Raw genomic sequence first — 25,843 nt, 5'->3', positions numbered from 1 at the left:
TAAGATAAGAGTAGATGGTAGAGTTGGTAAGATGAGAGTAGAGGGTAGAGTTGGTAAGATAAGAGTAGATGGTAGAGTTGGTAAGATGAGAGTAGAGGGTAGAGTTGGTAAGATAAGAGTAGAGGGTAGAGTTGGTAAGATGAGAGTAGAGGGTAGAGTTGGTAAGATAAGAGTAGAGGGTAGAGTTCGTAAGATGAGAGTAGTGGGTAGAGTTGGTAAGATGAGAGTAGAGGGTAGAGTTGGTAAGATGAGAGTAGATGGTAGAGTTGGTAAGATGAGAGTAGAGGGTAGAGTTGGTAAGATAAGAGTAGAGGGTAGAGTTGGTAAGATGAGAGTAGAGGGTAGAGTTGGTAAGATAAGAGTAGAGGGTAGAGTTCGTAAGATGAGAGTAGTGGGTAGAGTTGGTAAGATGAGAGTAGAGGGTAGAGTTGGTAAGATGAGAGTAGAGGGTAGAGTTGGTAAGATGAGAGTAGAGGGTAGAGTTGGTAAGATAAGAGTAGAGGGTAGAGTTCGTAAGATGAGAGTAGAGGGTAGAGTTGGTAAGATGAGGGTAGAGGGTAGAGTTGGTAAGATGAGGGTAGAGTTGGTAAGATGAGGGTAGATGGTAGAGTTGGTAAGATGAGAGTTGAGGGTAGAGTTGGTAAGATGAGAGTAGAGGGTAGAGTTGGTAAGATGGGAGTAGAGGGTAGAGTTGGTAAGATGAGAGTAGAGGGTAGAGTTGGTAAGATAAGAGTAGAGGGTAGAGTTGGTAAGATTAGAGTTGGTAAGATGAGAGTAGAGGGTAGAGTTGGTAAGATGAGAGTAGAGGGTAGAGTTGGTAAGATGAGAGTAGAGGGTAGAGTTGGTAAGATAAGAGTAGAGGGTAGAGTTGGTAAGATAAGAGTAGAGGGTAGAGTTGGTAAGATAAGAGTAGAGGGTAGAGTTGGTAAGATGAGCGTAGATGGTAGAGTTGGTAAGATGAGAGTAGATGGTAGAGTTGGTAAGATGAGAGTAGATGGTAGAGTTGGTAAGATGAGAGTAGATGGTAGAGTTGGTAAGATGAGAGTAGATGGTAGAGCTGGTAAGATGAGACTAGATGGTAGAGTTGGTAAGATAAGAGTAGAGGGTAGAGTTAATTGGTAAGATGAGAGTAGATAGTAGAGTTGGTAAGATGAGGGTAGAGTGTAGAGTTGGTAAGATAAGAGTAGATGGTAGAGTTGGTAAGATGAGAGTAGAGGGTAGAGTTGGTGAGATAAGAGTAGAGGGTAGAGTTGGTAAGATAAGAATAGAGGGTAGAGTTGGTGAGATAAGAGTAGAGGGTAGAGTTGGTAAGATGTGGGTAGAGTGTAGAGTTGGTAAGATGAGAGTAGATAGTAGAGTTGGTAAGATGAGAGTAGAGGGTAGAGTTGGTAAGATAAGAGTAGATGGTAGAGTTGGTAAGATGAGAGTAGAGGGTAGAGTTGGTAAGATAAGAATAGAGGGTAGAGTTGGTGAGATAAGAGTAGAGGGTAGAGTTGGTAAGATGAGGGTAGAGGGTAGAGTTGGTAAGATGAGGGTAGATGGTAGAGTTGGTAAGATAAGAGTAGAGGGTAGAGTTGGTAAGATGAGAGTAGAGGATAGAGTTGGTAAGATAAGAGTAGAGGGTAGAGTTGGTAAGATGAGGGTAGAGGGTAGAGTTGGTAAGATGAGGGTAGATGGTAGAGTTGGTAAGATAAGAGTAGAGGGTAGAGTTGGTAAGATGAGAGTAGAGGGTAGAGTTGGTAAGATGAGAGTAGAGGGTAGAGTTGGTAAGATGAGAGTAGAGGGTAGAGTTGGTAAGATAAGAGTAGAGGGTAGAGTTGGTAAGATAAGAGGGTAGAAAGTGAACCAAGGGCATGTAGGGAAGGAGATGGGACATGGAGAGAAATAAAGGCCTCGGTTCAACAGATCCATTATTAACCGGTGATAGTAGGCATAGCAGATGTTTTGGCAGTGTTGGATGTGGAACTTCTATGGATCCGCCAAATAGGTGAGCAACTTCCTAGAAGCCAAACCCGCCTATCTCCTGTTAGAGGTTCAGAACAAGAAAGTTTAGACTATATAGAAATAATTACGCTCAAATTGAAAAATCATTCATCTAAATAATGATGATCACTATCATCCTATTTGCGGTGTAGATTACATCTCACATTCCAGTGTTCAAACTTTTAAACAAGGCTGCATGGGATTTCTGTTAATGCGACTCCTGTGCAGCCAATGGCAATGTCCGCTATAGGGGTAATGCCAGGAGCTACTTGTGAATCTGACAGCTCTAAAGATGCATGCACACAGGTAATTGCCATACATACATTTTATGCAGTCTTCACAATCCATGCGCCACCTCCCAACAAATATAATCATACTACTCATTAACAACTTCTTTGGTGTTTTGCGTCTGAAACTGCACAGCAAAGCAACGCACAAGTTGAAAAAATCCAATGCATGCGATACACTGCATGCGGTGCCACACACACAGCAACCTAGTCCGGCAGATGAGTCGCAGCTGTGTGGATTGCCTCCCAATGAGAGTACAGGGTAGAGTTGGTATGGACTTCTGTCAGAACACATACAGTTTGATGCAAACGGTCTGCAGGAAATGAAAAGCAGTTCCACCCCTGACAGCGCCAAAACAACCGCTATGCTGATGTCAGCTAAAGCAGATCTGATTGAATCGAGCTCAAAGAAAGAGGAGATGATAGGCAACATGGAGTAGGCTGTATAGAGGGGAAGAGATGAGGCAGAGTTACAGAGGGGAAGAGGCGACTATAGATTGGATAGAGACTCAGGGGAAGAGGAGACTATAGATTGGATAGACTCAGGGGAAGAGGAGACTATAGATTGGATAGACTCAGGGGAAGAGGAGACTATAGATTGGATAGAGACTCAGGGGAAGAGGAGACTATTGATTGGATAGAGACTCAGGGGAAGAGGAGACTATAGATTGGATAGAGACTCAGGGGAAGAGGAGACTATAGATTGGATAGAGACTCAGGGGAAGAGGAGACTATAGATTGGATAGAGACTCAGGGGAAGAGGAGACTATAGATTGGATAGAGACTCAGGGGAAGAGGAGACTATAGATTGGATAGAGACTCAGGGGAAGAGGAGACAATAAATTGGATAGAGACTCAGGTGAAGAGGAGACTATTGATTGGATAGAGACTCAGGGGAAGAGGAGACTATAAATTGAGTTTTGATCGAAGGTGCACTGTTGTGTTTGAAGCTTTTTTAGGTACACACTTAGAAAAAAAGGGTTCCAAAATGGTTCTTCAACTGTCCCCATAGGAGAACCATTTTTGGTTCCAGGTAGAACCCTTTTTGGTTGCCGCTAGAACTCTTTTGGGTTCCATGTAGAACCCTCTGTGACAGTTTTCTCCCTTAAATACAGACTCTTTTGGGTTCCATGTAGAACCCTCTGTGACAGTTTTCTCCCTTAAATACAGACTCTTTTGGGTTCCATGTAGAACCCTCTGTGACAGTTTTCTCCCTTAAATACAGACTCTTTTGGGTTCCATGTAGAACCCTCTGTGACAGTTTTCTCCCTTAAATACAGACTCTTTTGGGTTCCATGTAGAACCCTCTGTGACAGTTTTCTCCCTTAAAAACAGACTCTTTTGGGTTCCATGTAGAACCCTCTGTGACAGTTTTCTCCCTTAAAAACAGACTCTTTTGGGTTCCATGTAGAACCCTCTGTGACAGTTTTCTCCCTTAAATACAGACTATTTTGGGTTCCATGTAGAACCCTCTGTGACAGTTTTCTCCCTTAAATACAGACTCTTTTGGGTTCCATGTAGAACCCTCTGTGACAGTTTTCTCCCTTAAATACAGACTCTTTTGGGTTCCATGTAGAACCCTCTGTGGCAGTTTTCTCCCTTAAATACAGACTCTTTTGGGTTCCATGTAGAACCCTCTGTGACAGTTTTCTCCCTTAAAAACAGACTACATTCTTAGGCAACCTATTAGTAGTTTCTACTCAAAGCATGGTTGTCTCCAGGGGTTATGTCTTGTGCTTTCACCAAGTGTCACAGCAAATGTAATGGCACTGTCAAGCCTTTTCTATTCTGACCAAAAACAAAAGTCATTCCTTTGACAGAATTGCAACTTGCTGAATTTTCTTGACGTCTCAGTTTCCTAAAAAAAAAGAAAAAGCAACTGCCTGTACTTTTTTTTGGCGTAATGTTCTCTAATGTTATAATTAATTTCCCCTAATCCCAATAGTGGATTATACAAGAGATGAAAGATCTGAATTCAACAGTATTACAGTATTAGAGTAAACCCACAGGGAGCACTGGTTGGTATTACACAAGCACTGGTTGCATATACTATACTGTACAGAGAGGGAGAGGAGAAGGGGAAATACAGAAGGCTGTGATTTAAAGATTGTTAGAGCAAGCCTATGAATGCTTATAGAAAGTGATTACCTACAGCAGAGACTTACAATGAATATACAAAACATTAACAACACCTGCTCTTTCCATGACATAGACTGACCAGGGGAATCCAGGTGAAAGCTATGATCCCTTATTGATGTCACTTGTTAAATTCACTTCAATCTGTGTAGATGAAGGGGAGGAGACATGTTAAAGAATCATTTTTATGCCTTGAGAAAATTGAGACATGTATGTGTGCCATTCTGAGGGTGAATGGGCAAGACAAAAGATTGAAGTGCCTTTGAACGGGGTATGGTAGTAGGTGCCAGACGCACTGGTTTGTGTCAAGAACTGCAACGCTGTTGGGTTTTTCACACTCAACAGTTTCCTGTGTATCAAGAATAGTCCACTACCCAAAGGACATACAGGTAACTTCACACAACTGTGGGAAGCATTGGAGTCAACATGGGCCAGCATCCCTGTGGAATGCTTTCGACACCTTGTAGAGTCCATGCCCTGACGAATTGAGGCTGTTCTGAGGGCAAAATGGAGGGTACAGTTCAATATTAAGAAGGTGTCCTTAACGTTTGGTATACTCAGTGTATATATTTACTTTATTAGTGTTGTTAGAAGATTGAGTTTCTTAAGATTGTCATTCTGCACACGATGAGGCTCAGGAGGCAAACAAAAAGCAATCATCTTCGGTCAAATTCACAATTAATTAATTGTTATTTATTACACAATGTTAGAGACAAATTATGAAGCAAATGTTAAAATGTATTTTCAGCTCAACAAACCTGAGATACTTCAGTGACACCACAGAACTTCAGATGCTTGTTTAGATGCTTGTCCCTCTCTTTTCAGATATACAGCCCTCGTAATATCACCATATATAGCTCTCATAATGTCACCACAACTGGGATTTATAAACCATTCCCAGTGGGAACATTATGCATTCCATCTCAGCCAGACATAAATATTATTCAAGGGCTTTTTTTTAGGACACCGTATTATATTACAGACTTAATATCTGAGCTTTACCGATCTACTGAAGAGCAACACACAGCTTGTGACAATTCATCATGAAAAAAAGTTCTGGGCTTTGAAAAGTTACTGTTTGAAAAGTTAGTCTTTGAAATGTGAAAGTATTGTATAACTCCAAAGACCCAAAGCAAGAAACCACACACGATTGATGATGATGATGATGGGTGACAAAGCGCGCTGTAGAAAAGGGCTCTCAAATAACATTATAAAAACATTATGAAAAGTTATTGCCGATCATAACAAAATGAGTTTTTACACTATAGCCGTCTACAGCAAAGTACTTTCAATAAATAACTGGTAATGATGAACATACCTGACAGGCCTTGTAGTATTTAGATTGGTTGGACAAGCCAGTACTTTCCCACTGTCAGAATACTATGATGATCAGCAGTAACTCGTACTATCTATCTACAGCCAGGATTTCTCCCAAATGACACCCTATGGGCCCTGGTCAAAAGTAGTGGATTGTATAGTGAATGCCATTTGGAACGCAGACTCCTTCTTGGTGTTGGTTAACATATCATATTAATGACTTACACTACAAAACATGAACTAACTCCAGTGGTGGGAAAAGTACCCAATTGTTTAACTTGAGTTAAAGTAAAGATATCTCATTAGAAAAAAACTCAAGTCACCCAGTAAAATACTACTTGAGTAAAAGTCAAGAATATTTAAAACCAAATACTTGTAAAGTATCAAAATTAAATGTAATTGCTAAAATATACTTAAGTGTCAAAAGTAAAAGTATAAATCATTTCAAATTCCTTATATTAGTCAAACCAGACGGCACCATTTTCTTGTTTTTTATTTTACTGACGAATAGCCAGGGGCACACTGGACCACTCCAACACTCCACCACTCCACCACTCCACCACTCCAACACTCCAACACTCCAACACTCCAACATTATTTACAAACAAAGCATTTGTGTTTAGTGAGTCGGCCAGATCAGAGGCAGTAGGGATGACCAGGGATGTTCTCTTGATTAGTTTTTCTGTCCTGCTAAGCATTGAAAATGTAACAAGTACTTTTGGGTGTCAGGGAAAATGTATGGAGTAAAAAGTACATTACTTCACTACATTCCTAAAGAAAATAAAGTAAAAGTTGTCAAAAATATAAATAGTAAAGTAAAGTACAGATACCCACAAAAAAACGACTTGAAAGTATTTTTACTGAAGTATTTGACACCACTGACTAACCCTAACTCCACTAAGCATCATGCACAGAGTGTTCTCATCGGAAGTGTAACTGAATCTATTATACCTGAAGCAGACCTGAACAACTAACCAACCATGTAGAAGGAGAAAGATACTGAATTCTCCTCCTGATCAGAAGCTGGCCACCCATGAAGGAACAAAGGGAGGGGGGATAAACCCATGGAGAAAGAGAGGGAGGGGGATAAATCCATGGAGAAAGAGAGGGAGAAGGATAAACCCATGGAGAAAGAGAGGGAGAAGGATAAACCCATGGAGAAAGAGAGGGAGGAGGATAAACCCATGGAGAAAGAGAGGGAGAAGGATAAACCCATGGAGAAAGAGAGGGAGGAGGATAAACCCATGGAGAAAGAGAGGGAGGAGGATAAACCCATGGGGAAAGAGAAGGAGGGGGGATAAACCCATTGAGAAAGAGAGGGAGGAGGATAAACCCATAGAGAAAGAGAGGGAGGAGGATAAACCCATGGAGAAAGAGAGGGAGGAGGATAAACCCATGGAGAAAGAGAGGGAGGGGGATAAACCCATGGAGAAAGAGAGGGAGAAGGATAAACCCATGGAGAAAGAGAGGGAGGAGGATAAACCCATGGAGAAAGAGAGGGAGAAGGATAAACCCATGGAGAAAGAGAGGGAGGAGGATAAACCCATGGAGAAAGAGAGGGAGGAGGATAAACCCATGGAGAAAGAGAAGGAGGGGGGATAAACCCATTGAGAAAGAGAGGGAGGGGGGATAAACCCATGGAGAAAGAGAGGGAGGAGGATAAACCCATGGAGAAAGAGAGGGAGGAGGATAAACCCATGGAGAAAGAGAGGGAGGAGGATAAACCCATGGAGAAAGAGAGAGAGGGGGATAAACCCATGGAGAAAGAGAGGGAGGAGGATAAACCCATGGAAAAAGAGAGGGAGGAGGATAAACCCATGGAGAAAGAGAGGGAGGAGGATAAACCCATGGAGAAAGAGAGGGATGGGGATAAACCCATGGAGAAAGAGAGGGAGGAGGATAAACCCATGGAGAAAGAGAGGGATGGGGATAAACCCATTGAGAAAGAGAGGGAGGGGGATAAACCCATGGAGAAAGAGATGGAGGGGGGATAAACCCATGGAGAAAGAGAGGGAGGAGGATAAACCCATGGAGAAAGAGAGGGAGGAGGATAAACCCATGGAGAAAGAGAGGGAGGAGGATAAACCCATGGAGAAAGAGAAGGAGGGGGGATAAATCCATTGAGAAAGAGAGGGAGGGGGGATAAACCCATGGAAAAAGAGAGGGAGGGGGTTAAACCCATAGAGAAAGAGAGGGAGGAGGATAAACCCATGGAAAAAGAGAGGGAGGGGGTTAAACCCATAGAGAAAGAGAGGGAGGAGGATAAACCCATGGAGAAAGAGAGGGAGGAGGATAAACCCATGGAAAAAGAGAGGGAGGGGGTTAAACCCATAGAGAAAGAGAGGGAGGAGGATAAACCCATGGAGAAAGAGAGGGAGGAGGATAAACCCATGGAAAAAGAGAGGGAGGAGGATAAACCCATGGAGAAAGAGAGGGAGGAGGATAAACCCATGGAGAAAGAGAGGGATGGGGATAAACCCATGGAGAAAGAGAGGGAGGAGGATAAACCCATGGAGAAAGAGAGGGATGGGGATAAACCCATGGAGAAAGAGAGGGAGGGGGATAGACCCATGGAGAAAGAGAGGTAGTGGGGGATAAATCAATCAGTGTGTTGGCTCCCCACGGGTGCTGGTGTGTGGAGAAATAAAAGACATCGTGACAGAGTCAGACAGAGTCGGCAGATCTGATGTGACTGGCCACCATGTTGAGTAAGGAGAAATAGAGATGCAGTGGGGTTTAACCACGGAGGCTCACACACTGCGGGTTTGGGATGGACAGCTATCTCTCTGGCTTTGGTTCTCTTTCTCTCTCTTTCTGTCTGAACTCACACGCTGAGGCCGGAGGGTCGATCGATGAGGAGGAAAAGGGTTGGACAGGAACTGTGGGGTGTGTGTGTGTGTGTGTGTATGTGTGTGTGTGTGTGTGTGTGTGTGTGTGTGTGTGTGTGTGTGTGTGTGTGTGTGTGTGTGTGTGTGTGTGTGTGTGTGTGTGTGTGTGTGTGTGTGTGTGTGTGTGTGTGTGTGTACACATGACAGAAGGCAGAAAAATAGAACAAATAACTAAGAGAGAAATGAAGAGAGCTTAACCGCCTCTGGAGAGTTCATATCTCCTTTACCACCAGAGAACCTGGATCATAAGAGTAAATGAGTCAATGTTTTCACCTACCACAGACAGGGTTTACCACAGAATACTGTGGCCACATAACACTTGACAGTAAAACCTAGCACTGTCTCATCTTCTACATCCAACCAGGATGGGGGTCAATTCCATTTCAATTCATTAATGAAATCAAATTGCAATTCCATTGAAAAGCATTGTAGAGTATTGGAATGTCTGTGTATTTCCTGAATTGGACCCAACATTGCTAAAGGACAAACAGAATATACTTCCCCACATCATAACAGGAGCACAATGTCCTGTTTCCCGTTTGGTATTCTGTTTGCTTCTTGTTGTTCTGAAAAACCAATCAACCTTACATTCAGCAATATCTTATCCACATTAAACTTCACATAACAGTAAAAACATATCACTGGCTCTTATCTTCTATTGAGGTGAAATATTGTACTAAGAACAAAGAACAGAAGCCTCACTACATTAAACAGGTGTACTGTACATGGTCTTGTGTCCATTCAATTAGCAGATTATTTTCTATCTGGATTGAGTATACTAACACAGACAGAAATCATTTGTGTGCTGCTCCATGCAGCTTGGTGCACCTCAGTAAGTCAAACTGCAGTGGGCTTTGAGCTGCTGCTGTGAGTCAGAAAGACCAAGACAGACAGACACAATGAGTGCTCAATAACCATTACTCTGTTCTCTCTGTTCTCTATGTTCTCTGTGTTCTCTATGTTCTCTCTGTTCTCTATGTTCTCTCTGTTCTCTATGTTCTCTCTGTTCTCTCTGTTCTCTATGTTCTCTATGTTCTCTGTGTTCTCTGTGTTCTCTATGTTCTCTGTGTTCTCTATGTTCTCTCTGTTCTCTGTGTTCTCTATGTTCTCTGTGTTCTCTCTGTTCTCTATGTTCTCTCTGTTCTCTATGTTCTCTCTGTTCTCTCTGCTCTCTCTGTTCTCTGTGTTCTCTATGTTCTCTCTGTTCTCTGTGTTCTCTCTGCTCTCTCTGTTCTCTATGTTCTCTCTGCTCTCTATGTTCTCTCTGTTCTCTATGTTCTCTCTGCTCTCTATGTTCTCTATGTTCTCTCTGTTCTCTCTGCTCTCTATGTTCTCTCTGTTCTCTATGTTCTCTATGTTCTCTGTGTTCTCTGTGTTCTCTATGTTCTCTGTGTTCTCTCTGTTCTCTATGTTCTCTCTGTTCTCTATGTTCTCTGTGTTCTCTCTGTTCTCTGTGTTCTCTCTGTTCTCTATGTTCTCTCTGTTATCTATGTTCTCTCTGTTCTCTCTGCTCTCTCTGTTCTCTGTGTTCTCTATGTTCTCTCTGTTCTCTGTGTTCTCTCTGCTCTCTCTGTTCTCTATGTTCTCTCTGTTCTCTATGTTCTCTATGTTCTCTGTGTTCTCTATGTTCTCTGTGTTCTCTCTGTTCTCTATGTTCTCTATGTTATCTATGTTCTCTCTGTTCTCTCTGCTCTCTCTGTTCTCTGTGTTCTCTATGTTCTCTCTGTTCTCTGTGTTCTCTCTGCTCTCTCTGTTCTCTATGTTCTCTCTGCTCTCTATGTTCTCTCTGTTCTCTATGTTCTCTCTGCTCTCTATGTTCTCTATGTTCTCTCTGTTCTCTCTGCTCTCTATGTTCTCTCTGTTCTCTATGTTCTCTATGTTCTCTGTGTTCTCTGTGTTCTCAATGTTCTCTGTGTTCTCTCTGTTCTCTATGTTCTCTCTGTTCTCTGTGTTCTCTCTGTTCTCTGTGTTCTCTCTGTTCTCTATGTTCTCTCTGTTATCTATGTTCTCTCTGTTCTCTCTGCTCTCTCTGTTCTCTGTGTTCTCTATGTTCTCTCTGTTCTCTGTGTTCTCTCTGCTCTCTCTGTTCTCTATGTTCTCTCTGCTCTCTATGTTCTCTCTGTTCTCTATGTTCTCTCTGCTCTCTATGTTCTCTCTGTTCTCTCTGTTCTCTCTGCTCTCTATGTTCTCTCTGTTCTCTCTGTTCTCTATGTTCTCTATGTTCTCTCTGCTCTCTATGTTCTCTCTGTTCTCTATGTTCTCTCTGTTCTCTGTGTTCTCTATGTTCTCTCTGTTCTCTCTGTTCTCTCTGTTCTCTGGTGGTAAATGAGATATGAATTCTCCAGGGGCGGTTAAGCTCTCTTCATTTCTCTCTTTGTTATTTGTTCTATTTTTCTGCCTTCTGTGATGTACACACGCACGCACGCACGCACGCACGCACACACACACACACACACACACACACACACACACACACACACACACACAATTTAAAGGTGAAATAAATAATTCTCTCTACAATTATTCTGACTCTTAAAATAAAGTGGTGATCCTAACTGACCGAAGACAGGGAATTTTTACTAGGATTAGATGTCAGGAATTGTGAAAAACTGAGTTTAAATGTATTTGGCTAATTTGTATGTTAACTTCCGACTTCAACTGTATTTTAAATTATTTCAAATACTATTTGAACCCATGTCTGCAGCTCACAGCACACAGTCAGCTCCCAACCTACACAGCTGCAGCTGACCACATAATACCATCAGATATATACCTGACTCTAACTGAAGGGCTATAAACTGACTGTTAACAAAATGTTTCAGTTTGTTCTGGATGGAATCTGGGGGCTGGAACTGAAAAAACATCTGTAGGGACAGTATTTTCATTTGTGTTCAGGTTCCTTCAAAGCTATCGGAAGGCAGGATAAAGTCATGTCATTTTTCTTGCACACCCTTCTCCTTTCCAACCTCCCCCTTCCTATCCTCCCTCACCTCCTTCCTATCCTCCCTCACCTCCTTCCTATCCTCCCTCACCTCCCCCTTCCCATCCTCCCTCACCTCCTCCTTCCTATCCTCCCTCACCTCCTTCTTCCTATCCTCCCTCACCTCCCCCTTCCCATCTTCCCTCACCTCCCCCTTCCTATCCTCCCTCACCTCCTTCTTCCTATCCTCCCTCACCTCCCCCTTCCCATCCTCCCTCCCTCCCTCACCTCCCCTTCCTATCCTCCCTCACCTCCTTCTTCCTATACTCCCTCACCTCCTCCTCCTTCCCATCCTCCCCCACCTCCTCCTCCTTCCTCACCTCCTCCTTCCTATCCTTCCTCACCTCCTCCTCCTTCCTATCCTTCCTCACCTCCTCCTCCTTCCTATCCTTCCTCACCTCCTCCTCCTTCCTATCCTTCCTCACCTCCTCCTCCTTCCTATCCTTCCTCACCTCCTCCTCCTTCCCATCCTCCCTCACCTCCTCCTCCTTCCTATCCTTCCTCACCTCCTCCTCCTTCCTATCCTTCCTCACCTCCTCCTCCTTCCTATCCTTCCTCACCTCCTCCTCCTTCCTATCCTTCCTCACCTCCTCCTCCTTCCTATCCTTCCTCACCTCCTCCTCCTTCCTATCCTTCTCCACCTCCTCCTCCTTCCTATCCTTCCTCACCTCCTCCTCCTTCCTATCCTTCCTCACCTCCTCCTCCTTCCTATCCTTCCTCACCTCCTCCTCCTTCCTATCCTTCCTCACCTCCTCCTCCTTCCTATCCTTCCCCACCTCCTCCTCCTTCCTATCCTCCCTCACCTCCTCCTTCCTATCCTTCCCCACCTCCTCCTCCTTCCTAACCTCCCTCACCTCCTACTTCCTATCCTCCCTCATCTTCTCCTTCCTATCCTCCCTCACCTCCTACTTCCTAACCTCTCTCATCTCCTCCTTCCTATCCTCCCTCACCTCCTACTTCCTATCCTCTCTCATCTCCTCCTTCCTATCAGCCCTCACCTCCTCACTCCTATCCTCCCTCAACTGCTCCTTCCTATCCTCCCTCACCTCCTCCTTCCAATCCTCCCCCCACCCAGTAGCGGACTTACTATTTAGCAGAATAGGCAACTGCCTCAGGGCACACATTATCAAGGGGCCTTGATGATGGGCATAATAAATAATAATACTAGTAATGTATATATTTTAATAATAATACTATTAATGTAGATATTTATGATAATTTCTTTGCTTGAGAACCCCCATACTGTCATGGGCTTGTGAATTGAAGGAACGTTGGCTGGTGCACAGTGCACTGTTCGGATGCTGGAATTATTTTTGGATGAACGTGTGAATCTAACCTACTTTTTGAAGTGATTTGTTTGACAATCAGATGAAAACATCATGACTGGTTGTGTTCATGGCACATTAAAAGGTAACACATTTTACAGATTACATGTCAGTCTAAGGGGGGCCCCATGCACAGACTGGCCTGTGCATGGGGCCTCCAAATCACTAAGTCTGCCCCTGCCCCCACCTCTTCTCCCCAAGGTCACTGATTAGTCAATAACTCAGTGACATTTAATCCTTCCGCTAGACTCAATTATTTCACCATTATCAAAGCAGTTTGCTAATTCTCTAACAAATCAGCTTGTGAAAGGGTACGTTTTGCTACTGAAATACAGTAACTGCATTCCAATACAAGCCTCATTCATGTAAAATGAACATTCTAATGGTAGAATATCCATATACACTGATTGTACAAAACATTAGGAACACCTGCTCTTTCCATGACATAGATTGAAAGCTATGATCCCTTATTGATGTCACCTGTTAAATCCACTTCAATCAGTGTAGATGAAGGGGAGGAGACAGGTTAAAGAAGGATGTTTAAACCTTGAGACATGGATTGTGTCTGTGTGCCATTCAGAGGCTGAATGGGTAAGACAAAAGATTTCAATGCCTTTGAACGGGGGATGGTAGTAGGCACCAGGCGCACTGGTTTGAGTGTGTCAAGAACTGCAACGTTGCTGGGTTTTTCACGCTCAACAGTTTCCAATGTGTATCAAGAATGGTCCACCACCCAAAGGACATCCAGCCAACTGTGGGAAGCATTGGAGTCAACATAGGCCGACATCCCTGTGAAACGCTTTCAATATCTTGTCCATGGCTAGATGAATTGAGACTGTTGTACAGTTAATGTATCTAATGGCTAGGGATCCTATTACACTGAATACAAAACTCTTAATAAACATATTAAACACATTTCAAATGTTTTATGTATGAAAGTCTGGGACTGAAACAGATGACTTACTTACTTAGTCTTTTTCATTCTGGGCGGGACAAGAGACTGCAACAACCTTCTGCCGTTTGAGTCTGTCTTGTGCCCTGTCCCATGAGAGACCCAGATATGATTTAGTTATTATTTGTAATAATGACAGACAGCTCAAAATCAAATCAACTAGGCTGAACTCAGGAGGGATGCCTGTGCTTTCCATTACAGTGATGGTGAGGCTATCAACTAACATAGCGTAGCATGAATACTCCCCCTCATTTGACGCTGCTGTCTGCACAGCGGCAGTTATCGTTCTGATTAGCTCTATCGAGGGGAGGGGGTGTAATGGCTCAGCTTTATGATTTCATAATGATAAATAATAACACTGGTTAATGGGGTGATGATTGTCTAGTTGAGACCCTTAACGTCAACTTGAAGTAGTACACTTATTTCTTGCACGAAGAAACTGATGAACTAAGCACTGCCTTATTCAACTGTCATATATCCACAGCTGGCAATTTAACAATTCATGCAAGTGATGGAACAATGCTTGAAAGTGTTGATTGTTTGAAATATCTGGATCTAGATTCGGGAATTATTATTAAGATTAGGCATTAATGCTCACTGTTGCCCCTAGTGGCCAGATTCCACGTCATCTCCCAACATCCTCAGATGTGGATAGATGTCAAATACTGACTGGCCTGGCTAAATATGTAGGTATATATGTATTATAAGTACTTAGATTAATTAGTTGTATTAGTAGTGTTAGCGGTAGTTTTTATTAGTTGTAGGCCTATTAGTAGTTGTACAAAACTTTTTTATGCAGTTAATGTATGTTTTTTATTATTATTATAATTATTGAATTATTAGATAGTAGTTGCCTTGTTATTATCATTAGTATTGTTTGTTTTGTATTTTTCATTTGGACTTGAAAAGGAGAAATAATTCAAGTGTACCATCTAGTGTTCAAACATAGTATTACAACAACATTGGTGAGGATAGGTTGCCTCTAACAACAGACCCACTGATCACTCTAGCTTGTTGACCTGATGTGACCATTTGTTTTATTTAGTAACAGACATTCAGAAAGAAACATTCCAACACATACTTAATCAATATGATAGAGTTAGTTTATTTGCAGTGAGACCAAACAGCTCCAACTGGAATCATCAAGAGGAAAGAAAAGGGAATAACACCAAAATGAACATGATATTTCTCTCAAACATAGTTAGTGACACCTAACACATAGCATGTTATTGATCAGCTCTCTTAAATCCATTCAAATCAATGCAGATATACGGTGCCTCAGTTATGGGTGCAAAACACATCACACATTCTATAACAGTCTAGTCTTACAATTACAGTACCTTCGGAATGTGTTCACAAACCCTTGACTTCTTCCACATTTTGTTGTGTTACAGCCTGAATTTAAAATGGATTAAACTGAGATTGTATAACTGAACTACACACAATACCCCATAATGTCAAAGTGTAATTTTACTTGTCATTTTTTATTTTTTTTTAGGAGTAAAAAGTTAAACGCTGAAATGTCTCGAGTTTATGGCAAGCCTAAAAAGGTTCAGGAGTAAAAATGTGCTTAACAAATCGCATAATAAGTTGCATGGACTCATTCCGTGTTCAATAATAGTTGTTAACACGATTTTGGAGTGACTCTGTACCCCACAGATACAATTATCTGTAAAGTCCCTCAATCGAGTAGTGAATTTCAAGCACAAAGGGAGGTTTTTCAAAGCCTCACAAAGAAGGTCACCTATTGGTAGATGGGTAAAAAAATAAAAAAGCAGACATTGAATATCCCTTTGAACATAGCGAAGTTATTAATTACACTTTAGTGGTGTATCAATACACCCAGTCACTACAAAGATACAGGTGTCCTTTCTAACTCAGTTGCCGGAGAGGAAGGAAAGTGCTCAGAGATTTCACCATGAAGCCAATGGTGACTTTGAAACAGTTAGTTTAATGGCTGTGATAGGAAAAAACTGAGGATAGATCAACAAGTTACTCCATAATACTAACCTAAATGACAGAATGAAAGGAAACCTGTACAGAATAAAAATATTAAAAAATATTTCTGTTTGCAACAAGCACTTAAGTAATACTGCAAAACATTTGGCAAAGAAATTAACTTTTTGTCCTGAAAACAAAGCATTACGTTTGGGGTAAATCCAACACAACACATAGCGGAGTACCACGCTTCATATTTTCTGGCTGCATCATGTTATGGGTACGCTTGTCATCAGCAAGGGAAATTTTGGGGATAAAAAGAAACAGAAAACAGCTATAATCACAGGCCAAATCCTTTTCAACAGACACTGGGAGACAAATTCACCTTTCAGCATGTCACACCCAGGCCTTTGTTATATTGATTTTCTTTATTAGTTTAGTTAGGTCAGGGTGTGACATGGGTGATGTTTGTGTGTTTTGTCTAGTTTAGGGTGTGTGTATTGTTTAGTTTTTTTTTTTAAATGTATGGGGTTGTGTTCAGTGTAGGTGTTTAGGAAAGTCTATGGTTGCCTGGTTTGGTTCTCAATCAGAGACAGCTGTTTATTGTTGTCTCTGATTGGGAGCCATATTTAAGGCAGCCATAGGCTTTAGGTGTTTGTGGGTAATTGTCTATGTGTAAGTTGCCAGTGTCTGCACTTATTGTTTTGTTATAGCTTCACGATCGTTTGTTGTTTTTGTAGTAATTTGTATAGTGTTCGTTTTTCGTCTTCTAAATAAAAAGAAGATGTATTTCTATCACGCTGCCGCTTAGGTCCACTCTTTCGTCTCATAACGATCGTGACACAGCAGGACAATAACATAAAACACAAGGCCAAATCTACACTAGAGTTGCTTACCAATATTCAACCACATTGAATGTTCCTGAGTGGCCTAGTTACAGTTTTGACTTGAACCTGCTTGAAAATCTATGGCAAGACTTGGACATGGCTGTCTAGCAATGATAAACAATCAACTTGACAGAGCTTGAATATTTTTTTAAATAATAAAATGAACAAATACTATCAAATCCAGGTGTGCAAACTCTGAGAGACTTACCCAGAAAAAAACTCACAGCTGTAATCGCCACCAAAGGTGCTTCTGTAAAGTATTGACTCAGGGGTGTGAATACTTGTGTAAAAGAGATATTTCTGTATTTAATTTTCAATACATTTCAAAAATATATTTTCACTTTGTCATTATGGGGTATTGTGTGTACATGGGGGAGATTTAAAAAAATATTTAATCCATTTTGAATTCAAGCTGTAACAACAAAATGTGGAATTAGTCAAGGGGTATGAATACTTTGAGGCACTGTTACTGTAGAATTAGTAGCACTGAAAATAAGAAATATATTTATTTATTTCTCTTCCCAAATGCTGGGCACTTTGAGAACAGAAGGCTCTGTCTATCTAGCCTCGTAATTACCAGACTGATTCTGTGGTAGCGAACCAGATCAGGCAGCTTGCGAGGTTACTGTTTATCCACTCATGGACTCTTTCCACTCCAAGTTATCATTATTCTACCTCCCTTGGATGTGAGTTCTGAGGTGTCTCTTGATCTGGCTGGACTGACTGAATCCTTTCCCACAGACAGGACAGGAGTAGGGTTTCTCCCCCGTGTGTACCCTCAGGTGGGCCTTCAGGTGGGCTGACTGGTTGAAGCGTTTACCACACACGTAGCAGCGGTAAGGTCTCTCTCCTGTGTGAATCCGCTGGTGTTCCCTGAACTTCCCTGAGTAGCTGAAGCTCTTGCCACACACACCACAGTGAAAGGGCTTTTCCTTAGTGTGAGAACGCTGGTGGACCTTGAGGTAACTGGTAGAGGTGAATGACTTCCAACAGACTGTGCACATGATTTGCCTGTGACTAGTGTCACCACTGTCTGGTACTGTGTGGGATGGCATGTGTGCCTCCAGTTGGGATAGCTCACAGAACACGGCTCCACAATGAGTACATGAGTGTGTCTGTGTATCCTCCTCTGGTCTCCTTTCTAGATCTCTCAGAACAATAGGAACACTTTCCGTGTTCTCAGTGTTCTGACTTTGTGTTCTAGAAGAGTCTGGACTTACTTCAGAGACGGGCTGAGACTGAGGGGAGTCACTGGTTGGTTCTGATAGTGATACTCCATAGCCATCAGGTTCTGTTTTGATCTGTCCAGTTGTGTTGGTCAGTAGAGACTCCCTCACTCTGCTCTCCACAGTTTTGGTTCTGGAAAGATGTGAAGGCTGAGGTCGGTCCTTATAATTTTTCACACAGGGAGGAGTAAATATTGAGTCTTCTTTGGTATCAGACTCCGGTACTTGATGCTGCTCTTCCTCTTGACTGGTCCCGAGTTCACCATGTTCCTCTTTAATCTGTGTGGGCTCTGCGTCCTCCTGGCCCAGACTGAGCCTCCACTCCTGGTCACAGTGCTGTTGTTCAGGGGGAGTTTGCGGCTCTGAGACCCAAGAGAGAATGGGCTGAGGCGCTGGAGGAAAGAAGACAAATTAAAATTGAGATCAATGAAAGTAATGACAGTTGTTGACGCTTGATTGACAAGACCACCACTGCGTTAGCTTAGTGTAGTTTGTTCTGGGAATGGCATAGGTAGCCATGTGTCTATCTCTGCCCTACAGAGTCAAATTCTGTAGAATACAATGTAACACGTTTCTAACTATGTAGATAACTCGTGCAGATGAGAAGAAAGTACAGTCGTTTAGCAAGCTTGCTACATACCCGGCGGTAGGACCGGTGTGATCAAGTGTCGTTTAAGGTATTGGTTTTCTCTCTTTGTCCGGGATATTTCTTCCTGGTACTCGGAGATCGTGTCTGCGACAACTCTTAGTATCTCCTCAGCAGCTTGCATGAGACGCTCAGTTAGATACACATTCAGATATTGGAATTTAGTCATTGTTGGACGATTTAAGCTGGCAAAAGATCTTCCCAAAAATCCACGTAGAACTTGTTGTCAAACATGAACGCTGTACTGCACGGACGTGACGTCAACGCGCTAGGCACATGTGGGCGGGTTCATCATAGAAATGTACTGATCATAGAATGGATCTTCAATCTATATCGATTTCTAGATCTTCAAACAAACGGAAAATATTTTATGCAGCACAATACATCACCTTAATTTTCAATGCCTTTGATATACAATAATCTAATATTAGTCTTCTATATACCGGTACATTATACAGCAGATAATAAATCAAACAGTTACTGTAAATCGAGGCATGTATTTTTATTTTATACCAGAAGTCAAGTCTTTGTACAATATAACCTCCACATAAGTGTTAGGGTGAAAAAAAGGTTGTATTTATTTATTATTATATGTGCACTTTAGTGGACAGTACAACCAGGGCGGACATATTGATTTGGAGGCCCAGGCAGAGGCCAGTCTGCAGACATTTGGATCATCTACATTTTAAAAAGACTAATAAATTCATGTAATAAAACACCTTCACACTAAATCCATTATTATTTTAGACAGGTCTTAAGAAACATGATGGTGAAGAAAATGTAGTCTATTTCAGAAGAACTGAATAGCATACTCTGAGTTGTCCTTATGTTATCAGGGGTGGGCAATTCCAGTCCTGGGGGCCTGATTGGTGTCACAGCCCCAGCTAACACACCTGACTCCAATAATCAACTGATCATGATCTTCAGTTTAGAATGCAATTTGATTAATCAGCTGTGTTAGCTAGGGATGGAGAAAAAGCCCCCAAGGAGCTGATCTGGCTATGCCATATGGCTGTGGGCTACACTAGTTCATTTAGCAAACAAGATTTGCTTAGGATTCCGTGGCATTATTTTACATTATTTTATAGTATGAAGAATATAATTGAACAAAGCTGAATAAAATAGAAAGGATATTTTCTCCAAACAATTTGAGGTGCACACATGCAGCTATTCTGTGTTGAGCAGTTAACAAAGAAACAGGTACTCCTTTTTAATACATTGTAAGGCTGCATGATGAGACTAATGATGATTAGAAAACAGTCGCTTAAAAGGCATGAACTCTGTTTTTTGTGTGCAGGCTGTACACACCCCATCAGTCTCTTTCACAATTTGAGAAGCACTTGATAATGCATCGAATTTCCGGTGGCATCCCCTTTGTGTGGCCAAAATGCACCCTTAAAAAATCCATGCCTTTTGCAACCCTTCTCCCTGAGTGCTGCCTGCTCCGAAGCACTTCTCACTCACATGGCTGTCCATCACGTGATCTGGTCTTTATCACAGGCTACAAGTGAGGACAGACACAACGGCTTATCCAATTCCTCTTTTAATAGAGGCCATCACTCCACTTTCTCGTGTAATTTCATAGCATATAGAAATGTTGCGCAACAGGAGCTCATGGGCTCTTGTGAAGTGTTTGATTACATTTTTGATAACATTTGCATTGATGTCAGAGTGATTAGAGGGACAATAGAGTGCTGAGTACCGGGCAGTTAGCTATCTTGGTAGACTACTAATGACCGTCAGAGCTTGAAGATGCCTAATTACTTCGACTAAACGGTCATGTGGAATTTGACTTCGTGACCGCAGGTGTGGCAGTAATACGGTCACTGCAACAGCCCTAGGTGGACTCCAATCAAGTTGTAGAAACATCTGAAGCATGATCAATGAAAACAGGATGCACCTGAACTCAACACCTGTTCTCGCTTTCTCATTATGCGGTATTGTGTGTAGATTGATATTTGTCTTTTTCTTTAATCCATTTTAGAATAAGGCTAAACTGTAACAAACTGTGGGGAAGGGGAAGGGGGCTGAATACTTTCCAAATGCACTGTATGTACAGTTGAAGTTGGAAGTTTACATACACTTAGGTTGGAGTCATTGAAACTAATTTTTCAACCACTCCACACATTCTTGTTAACAAACTATAATTTTGGCAAGTTGGTTAGGACATCTACTTTGTGCATGACACAAGTCATTTTTCCAACAGTTGTTTACAGACAGATTATTTCACTTATGATTCACTGCATCACAATTCCAGTGGGTCAGAAGTTTACATACACTCAGTTGGCAGTGCCTTTAAACAGCTTGGAAAATTCCCAAAAATGATGTCATGGCTTTAGAAGCTTCTGATAGGCTAATTTACATAATTTGAGTCAATTGGAGGTGTACCTGTGGATGTATTTCAAGGCCTACCTTCAAACTCAGTCCCTCTTTGCTTGATATCATGGGAAAATCAAAAGAAATCAGCCAAGACCTCAAAAAAATTGTAGACCTCCACAAGTCTGGTTCATCCTTGGGAGCAGTTTCCAAACGCCTGAAGATACCACGTTCATCTGTACAAACAATAGTACGCAAGTATAAACACCATGGGACCACGCAGCCGTCATACCGCTCAGGAAGGAGACGCATTCTGTCTCCTAGAGATGAACGTACTTTGGTGCGAAAAGTGCAAATCAATCCCAGAATAAACAGCAAAGGACCTTGCGAAGATTCTGGAGGAAACCGGTACAAAAGTATCTATATCCACAGTAAAACGAGTCCTATATTGATATAACCTGAAAGGCTGCTCAGCAATTTTTCTGCAGGTACCGGGTTACCTTCAGACGAGTCCCGTGAAAGTTGTGGGGGTCGTAGAGCAAAACCGAGAACAACCCCGTGTTCACGAGGGTCTCATCTTTCCATAGGGGCGTCATATTAGTGTGTAGCGGCGTTCGGACGCTACAGACGTTTTCGTGAGAAGACCGATTTTCGGGATGTCTCCTGATCTGAGAAACACTGCAGTAGCTCTGCCACCTTCTACAGGTTGTCACTAGTACCACGGCCACAAAGTCAACATTGGCTATGTCGAAAAAATGCATCTGCAGCGGAAGGGGTCGTTACCACAGCCACAAAGTCATAAGTATGGCTAAACCTGCCATAGTTCTACAATTTCTCTTCTTAAAGTTAGATTTTAAAGCTAACCCTAAACCCAACTTTAACCACACTGCTAACCTTATGCCTAACCTTAGCTAAAAAAAAAAATCATGAAAACATATCTCTAACTTAAACAGAGAATTTTTTTATGGGGATTATTTTCTATATTTGTGTTATGCCTCGAGCGTAGCACGGGGGCCTCATGCGCAAAATTCGTATTATTTAAAAACAATTGCCCATCTCTCATGAGGCCCCTTGATGTGAGGCCTGAGGCAATTTCCTCTTCTGTCGAATGATAAGTCTACCAGTGATTAGGACTCAGTTGATAGTAAATATGTTACGTTTAATATTACAGTGAATGGGTACAGTAGGTGTAAAACATAGATGGCACATCCTTTATGAACAAGCTCTTATTAAGGTCTTACTAAATGTGGGAAAACAATATTACACTGCTCTGAAAACTCAAACTCCTCCTGAGATATTTACTTACTAGAAACTATTTGAATATTAAACTCACAAAAATTATAATTATACAATTACACACATGTACCTTTCTTTCTTCCATAAAAGGTACTAATTTTGATGGCAGACAGTTTGGAGAGAAAAAACAGGAAGAGCAAGTTTGGTCAAACACTCATTGAAAAGCCCAGAATGTTCTCTCAACGGTACAACAGGACTTAACCCAGTGGCATGTATGACCTCAGAGATGCGGACAAAAAACAAATGTCCATTAGATTGGACAAAAAGGAATTGCTGGGTCTCTCAGGAGGATAAAATACAGTCTGTCAAAAATTGCTAGTCTCTTTGGCCATGACAAGGAGTGAGTGTTAAGCTAACATAAGACTGGTATACAGGTCAAATTTTAACATTCTGTCATAAAAAAATATAAATGAGTGACTATAGTAAGTGCCAACCCATAACAGGGTTGATGATTTCTTAAATCAGGCATAAGTTCACTTGTGACAGTGGGAATGGAAGGGAGTGGCAATTGAATTCAAGCATTACAAAACAAAAAGACATTGTTAAAACATTTCTAGTCTGTCTGTCTATCTATGGGTAACAGGGTTGACGTGTTATGCTTGACACGCTCAGTTTTCCACCACAAAATGGCAGATTTATTTTTTGAAGTAGAACCAGCTCTCGTGCTTTTACTCTATGATTTGACTATTAGATGATCAATGTTTATTTTGATAACAAATATTTAAAAAAGCAATAGTTTCACCATATTAAAATGAGAGTTCAGTTCAGATGGAAATATATCACTAATTTCATGAAAAAAATTATCTTCAGACATGACTTTGTCAAAGCAACAAAATAACTAGGACTTTACAATGATGGTGAAAACGTGGGGATTAAGTGGGTTAAAATCTTCCTAGTAGTGTTGACAGAGGGACATGTCAAAATGCTGAATTTAGGCACTTTCGCAAGCCTTTATATAAAAAATATGAGGTCTATATTAAAGGTCACTACATTTAATATAATAGGTGTAACAGTATAACTTTACGTCGTCCCCTCGCCCCGACACGGGCACGAACCAGGGACCCTCTGCACACATCGACAACAGTCACCCACGAAGCAGCGTTACCCATGGCAAGGGGCAACCCTACTTAATGTCTCAGAGCAAGTGACGTAACTGATTGAAATGCTACTAGCGCGTACCCGCTAACTAGCTAGCCATTTCACATCCGTTACATAGGCTTTTAAAATTCAATATTGGAGCACAGTTTATACTTAAAATATCAAAGGGAAAAGCAACTATTTTGATTGAACAACCCAGGTGTTAGCATAGATGACATGGAAGTCTGTTTAAGCTGTTAATGCTCTGGTTCTTCTTTCAATACATATGCTTTTTTTTAATTGAATTCCATTGTCCTCCAAGTGTTGCTGAATCTCCTCTCTCCTTCAGTTTGCTCCTCAATTCATGTGCCTTGGTAGGAAAGTGAGGCAGTGATCCCTTCCCTTTGCACTGTGTCTGCTCTCTTGCCAAATCCTTATGGAATTGCCATGTTAAGCTTGACAATGATAGCAATGGACTTGGCAAGAGCACAAACCGATTTGGGACCATAACATCTCTCTCTCTCTCCCTCCCTCCCAGAGCTGGAGGGTTGATCGATGCAGAGAAAAAGAGTTAGACAGTAACAGTGTGTATGGCTGAGATATGAGGTGATGACATCAGACTAGTGTGAAGTGTGTGGGTTTCCTATCAGAGAGAGAGAGGGGGGGGGGGGGGATACAGGGAGTGACAAGAGAGAGACAAAGGCAGAAAAATAGAACAAATAACAAAGAGAGAAATGAAGAGAGCTTAAACGCCCCTGGAGAATTCATATCTCCTTTACCACCAGAGAACCTGGATAATGAGAGTAAATGAGTCAATGTTTTCACCTACCACAGACAGGGTTTACCACAGAATACTGTGGCCACATAACACTTGACAGTAAAACCTAGCACTGTCTCATCTTCTACATCCAACCAGGATGGGGGTCAATTCCATTTCAATTAATTAATTAAATCAAATTCCAATTCCAATTCCATTGAAAAGCATTGTAGAGTATTGGAATGTCTGTGTATTTCCTGAATTGGACCCAACATTGCTAAAGGACAAACAGAATATACTTCCCCACATCATAACAGGAGCACAATGTCCTGTTTCCCGTTTGGTATTCTGTTTGCTTCTTGTTGTTCTGAAAAACCAATCAATATACAAAGGGGGTAAAAACAGTGATGCAATACGTTACAGCCAGCAATATAGTAGCCACATAACACTTCACAGTAAAACCTATCACTGGCTCTTACTTTCTATCCAAGTAAAAAATACTAACAATACAGACACAGAATATTTACTACATTATAACATGTTTGCATGGTCTTGTGTCCAAAATACAGATGCTGTCAAATACTGTATATTGGCACCCTTGCATGACTCACTATTTCTTCTCAAATAAATGTACATTTAAAATACTTTTGGTGTTTACATGTACACAGGATCAAGAAAAAAAATTACCTGGACAATTATTCTTGTTTACTGTGTAATGTATCTCCCCTGTGTTAAATTGCAGGTGCCTACAAAGTAAAAATATGCCATCAACCAGTTTTGAAAGAAAGAAAAAAAACATTCCGCTCCATTGTAAAGTGCAAGGTTGCCAATATATTTGACCGCATCTGTACATAGGAAAAACAAAACCAGTATACCTTACATTCCGTCTGCAGCTCCATGGAGCTTGGTGCACCTCAGTGCAGTGGGCTACGGCCTATACTACTGCTGTGGAGGCTGGGGGCAAAGGTCAGAAAGACCAGGACAGACAGACACAATGAGTACTCACTAACCATTACCCTGCTCTCTGTTCTCTCTCTGATATCTATGTTCTCTCTGCTCTCTCTGTTCTCCGTAGGAGTCACTGGTCAGGCAGAAATTGTTGGACTGTGGCATCACCTTTTATTTCAATATACCTCTTTATTTAGGATGAAAGCATGACGTTGAAACAATGATGTTAATCCAAACATACCATTTTCCTATCAACTATCTAATCAAATCTAAACTTCAACAATTTCAACCACCCAATTGAATATAGGATGAAAAATATTGTTAATGTTTCCATGTACAATTTTCCACGCAATTTCAACGTATACATAGTTCTGATGATTTATGTTGAAATTAGATTGTAACAACTTGTTAGTCAGGTTAAGTCAATGTATTTAAGCTGAAGTTTTACCCTAATTTCAATGTTTACAATGCTGGTTGAAATGAGATGAAAACAGTACTGGTTGATGACATTATTCAAATCCAATGTATTTCCCACATTGATTCCATGTCACAATACGTTGCCAAATAACATTGAAACAGAAATGAATCACCCAGTGCATGCCCAGTGGGTTAGTCCTTCACTGTTTTACAACACCGTGATAAACAGTTCCTGAAACTTTTCCATTCTCTTCCCTGCAGGTATATGATGAGTATCTCCAGTGTAAGGGAGGCCCTAGAGGACATGGTGGGAGTCAAGGAGAAGAGTTACAGCCAGTTGACAACCTCCCTCACCACGCTGCGCCTCCTTCTGCTGCTCAGATCCAATATCTTTTACAGGGTTCGTGTGTGAGGCCCTTCATCCTACGCACAGTGCACAGCACACCAGACATGGGTTCAAATACTAT

General features: G+C 41.6%; 1 protein-coding gene across 1 annotated transcript; it reads right to left on the bottom strand.

The window, feature by feature from the left end:
* Positions 1–14,953: 14,953 nt before the first annotated feature.
* LOC129851470 (zinc finger and SCAN domain-containing protein 22-like) lies at positions 14,954–18,814 on the bottom strand. The gene is made up of 2 exons (XM_055918036.1): positions 18,560–18,814; positions 14,954–18,311 (listed from the first exon to the last, which is right to left on the bottom strand). The coding sequence occupies exons 1-2, from the start codon at positions 18,732–18,734 to the stop codon at positions 17,365–17,367; spliced, it is 1,122 nt and encodes a 373-aa protein (XP_055774011.1). The 5' UTR covers positions 18,735–18,814; the 3' UTR covers positions 14,954–17,364.
* Between the last annotated feature and the right edge of the window lie 7,029 nt (positions 18,815–25,843).

This window comes from Salvelinus fontinalis, chromosome 3 (assembly GCF_029448725.1).
Source record: "Salvelinus fontinalis isolate EN_2023a chromosome 3, ASM2944872v1, whole genome shotgun sequence".
In the NCBI taxonomy this organism is placed as follows: Eukaryota; Metazoa; Chordata; class Actinopteri; order Salmoniformes; family Salmonidae; genus Salvelinus; species Salvelinus fontinalis.
This window is presented reverse-complemented; position numbering and strand designations above follow the sequence as displayed.

What these genes read in the sequence shown, in the direction of transcription:
- LOC129851470 (XM_055918036.1), bottom strand. Translation starts at nt 18,734, where the DNA reads ATGACTAAATTCCAATATCTGAATGTGTATCTAACTGAGCGTCTCATG. An exon ending in CACACCGGTCCTACCGCCGG is followed by an intron (nt 18,312 to 18,559) that starts GTATGTAGCAAG and finishes TCTTTCCTCCAG; the next exon opens with CGCCTCAGCCCATTCTCTCT.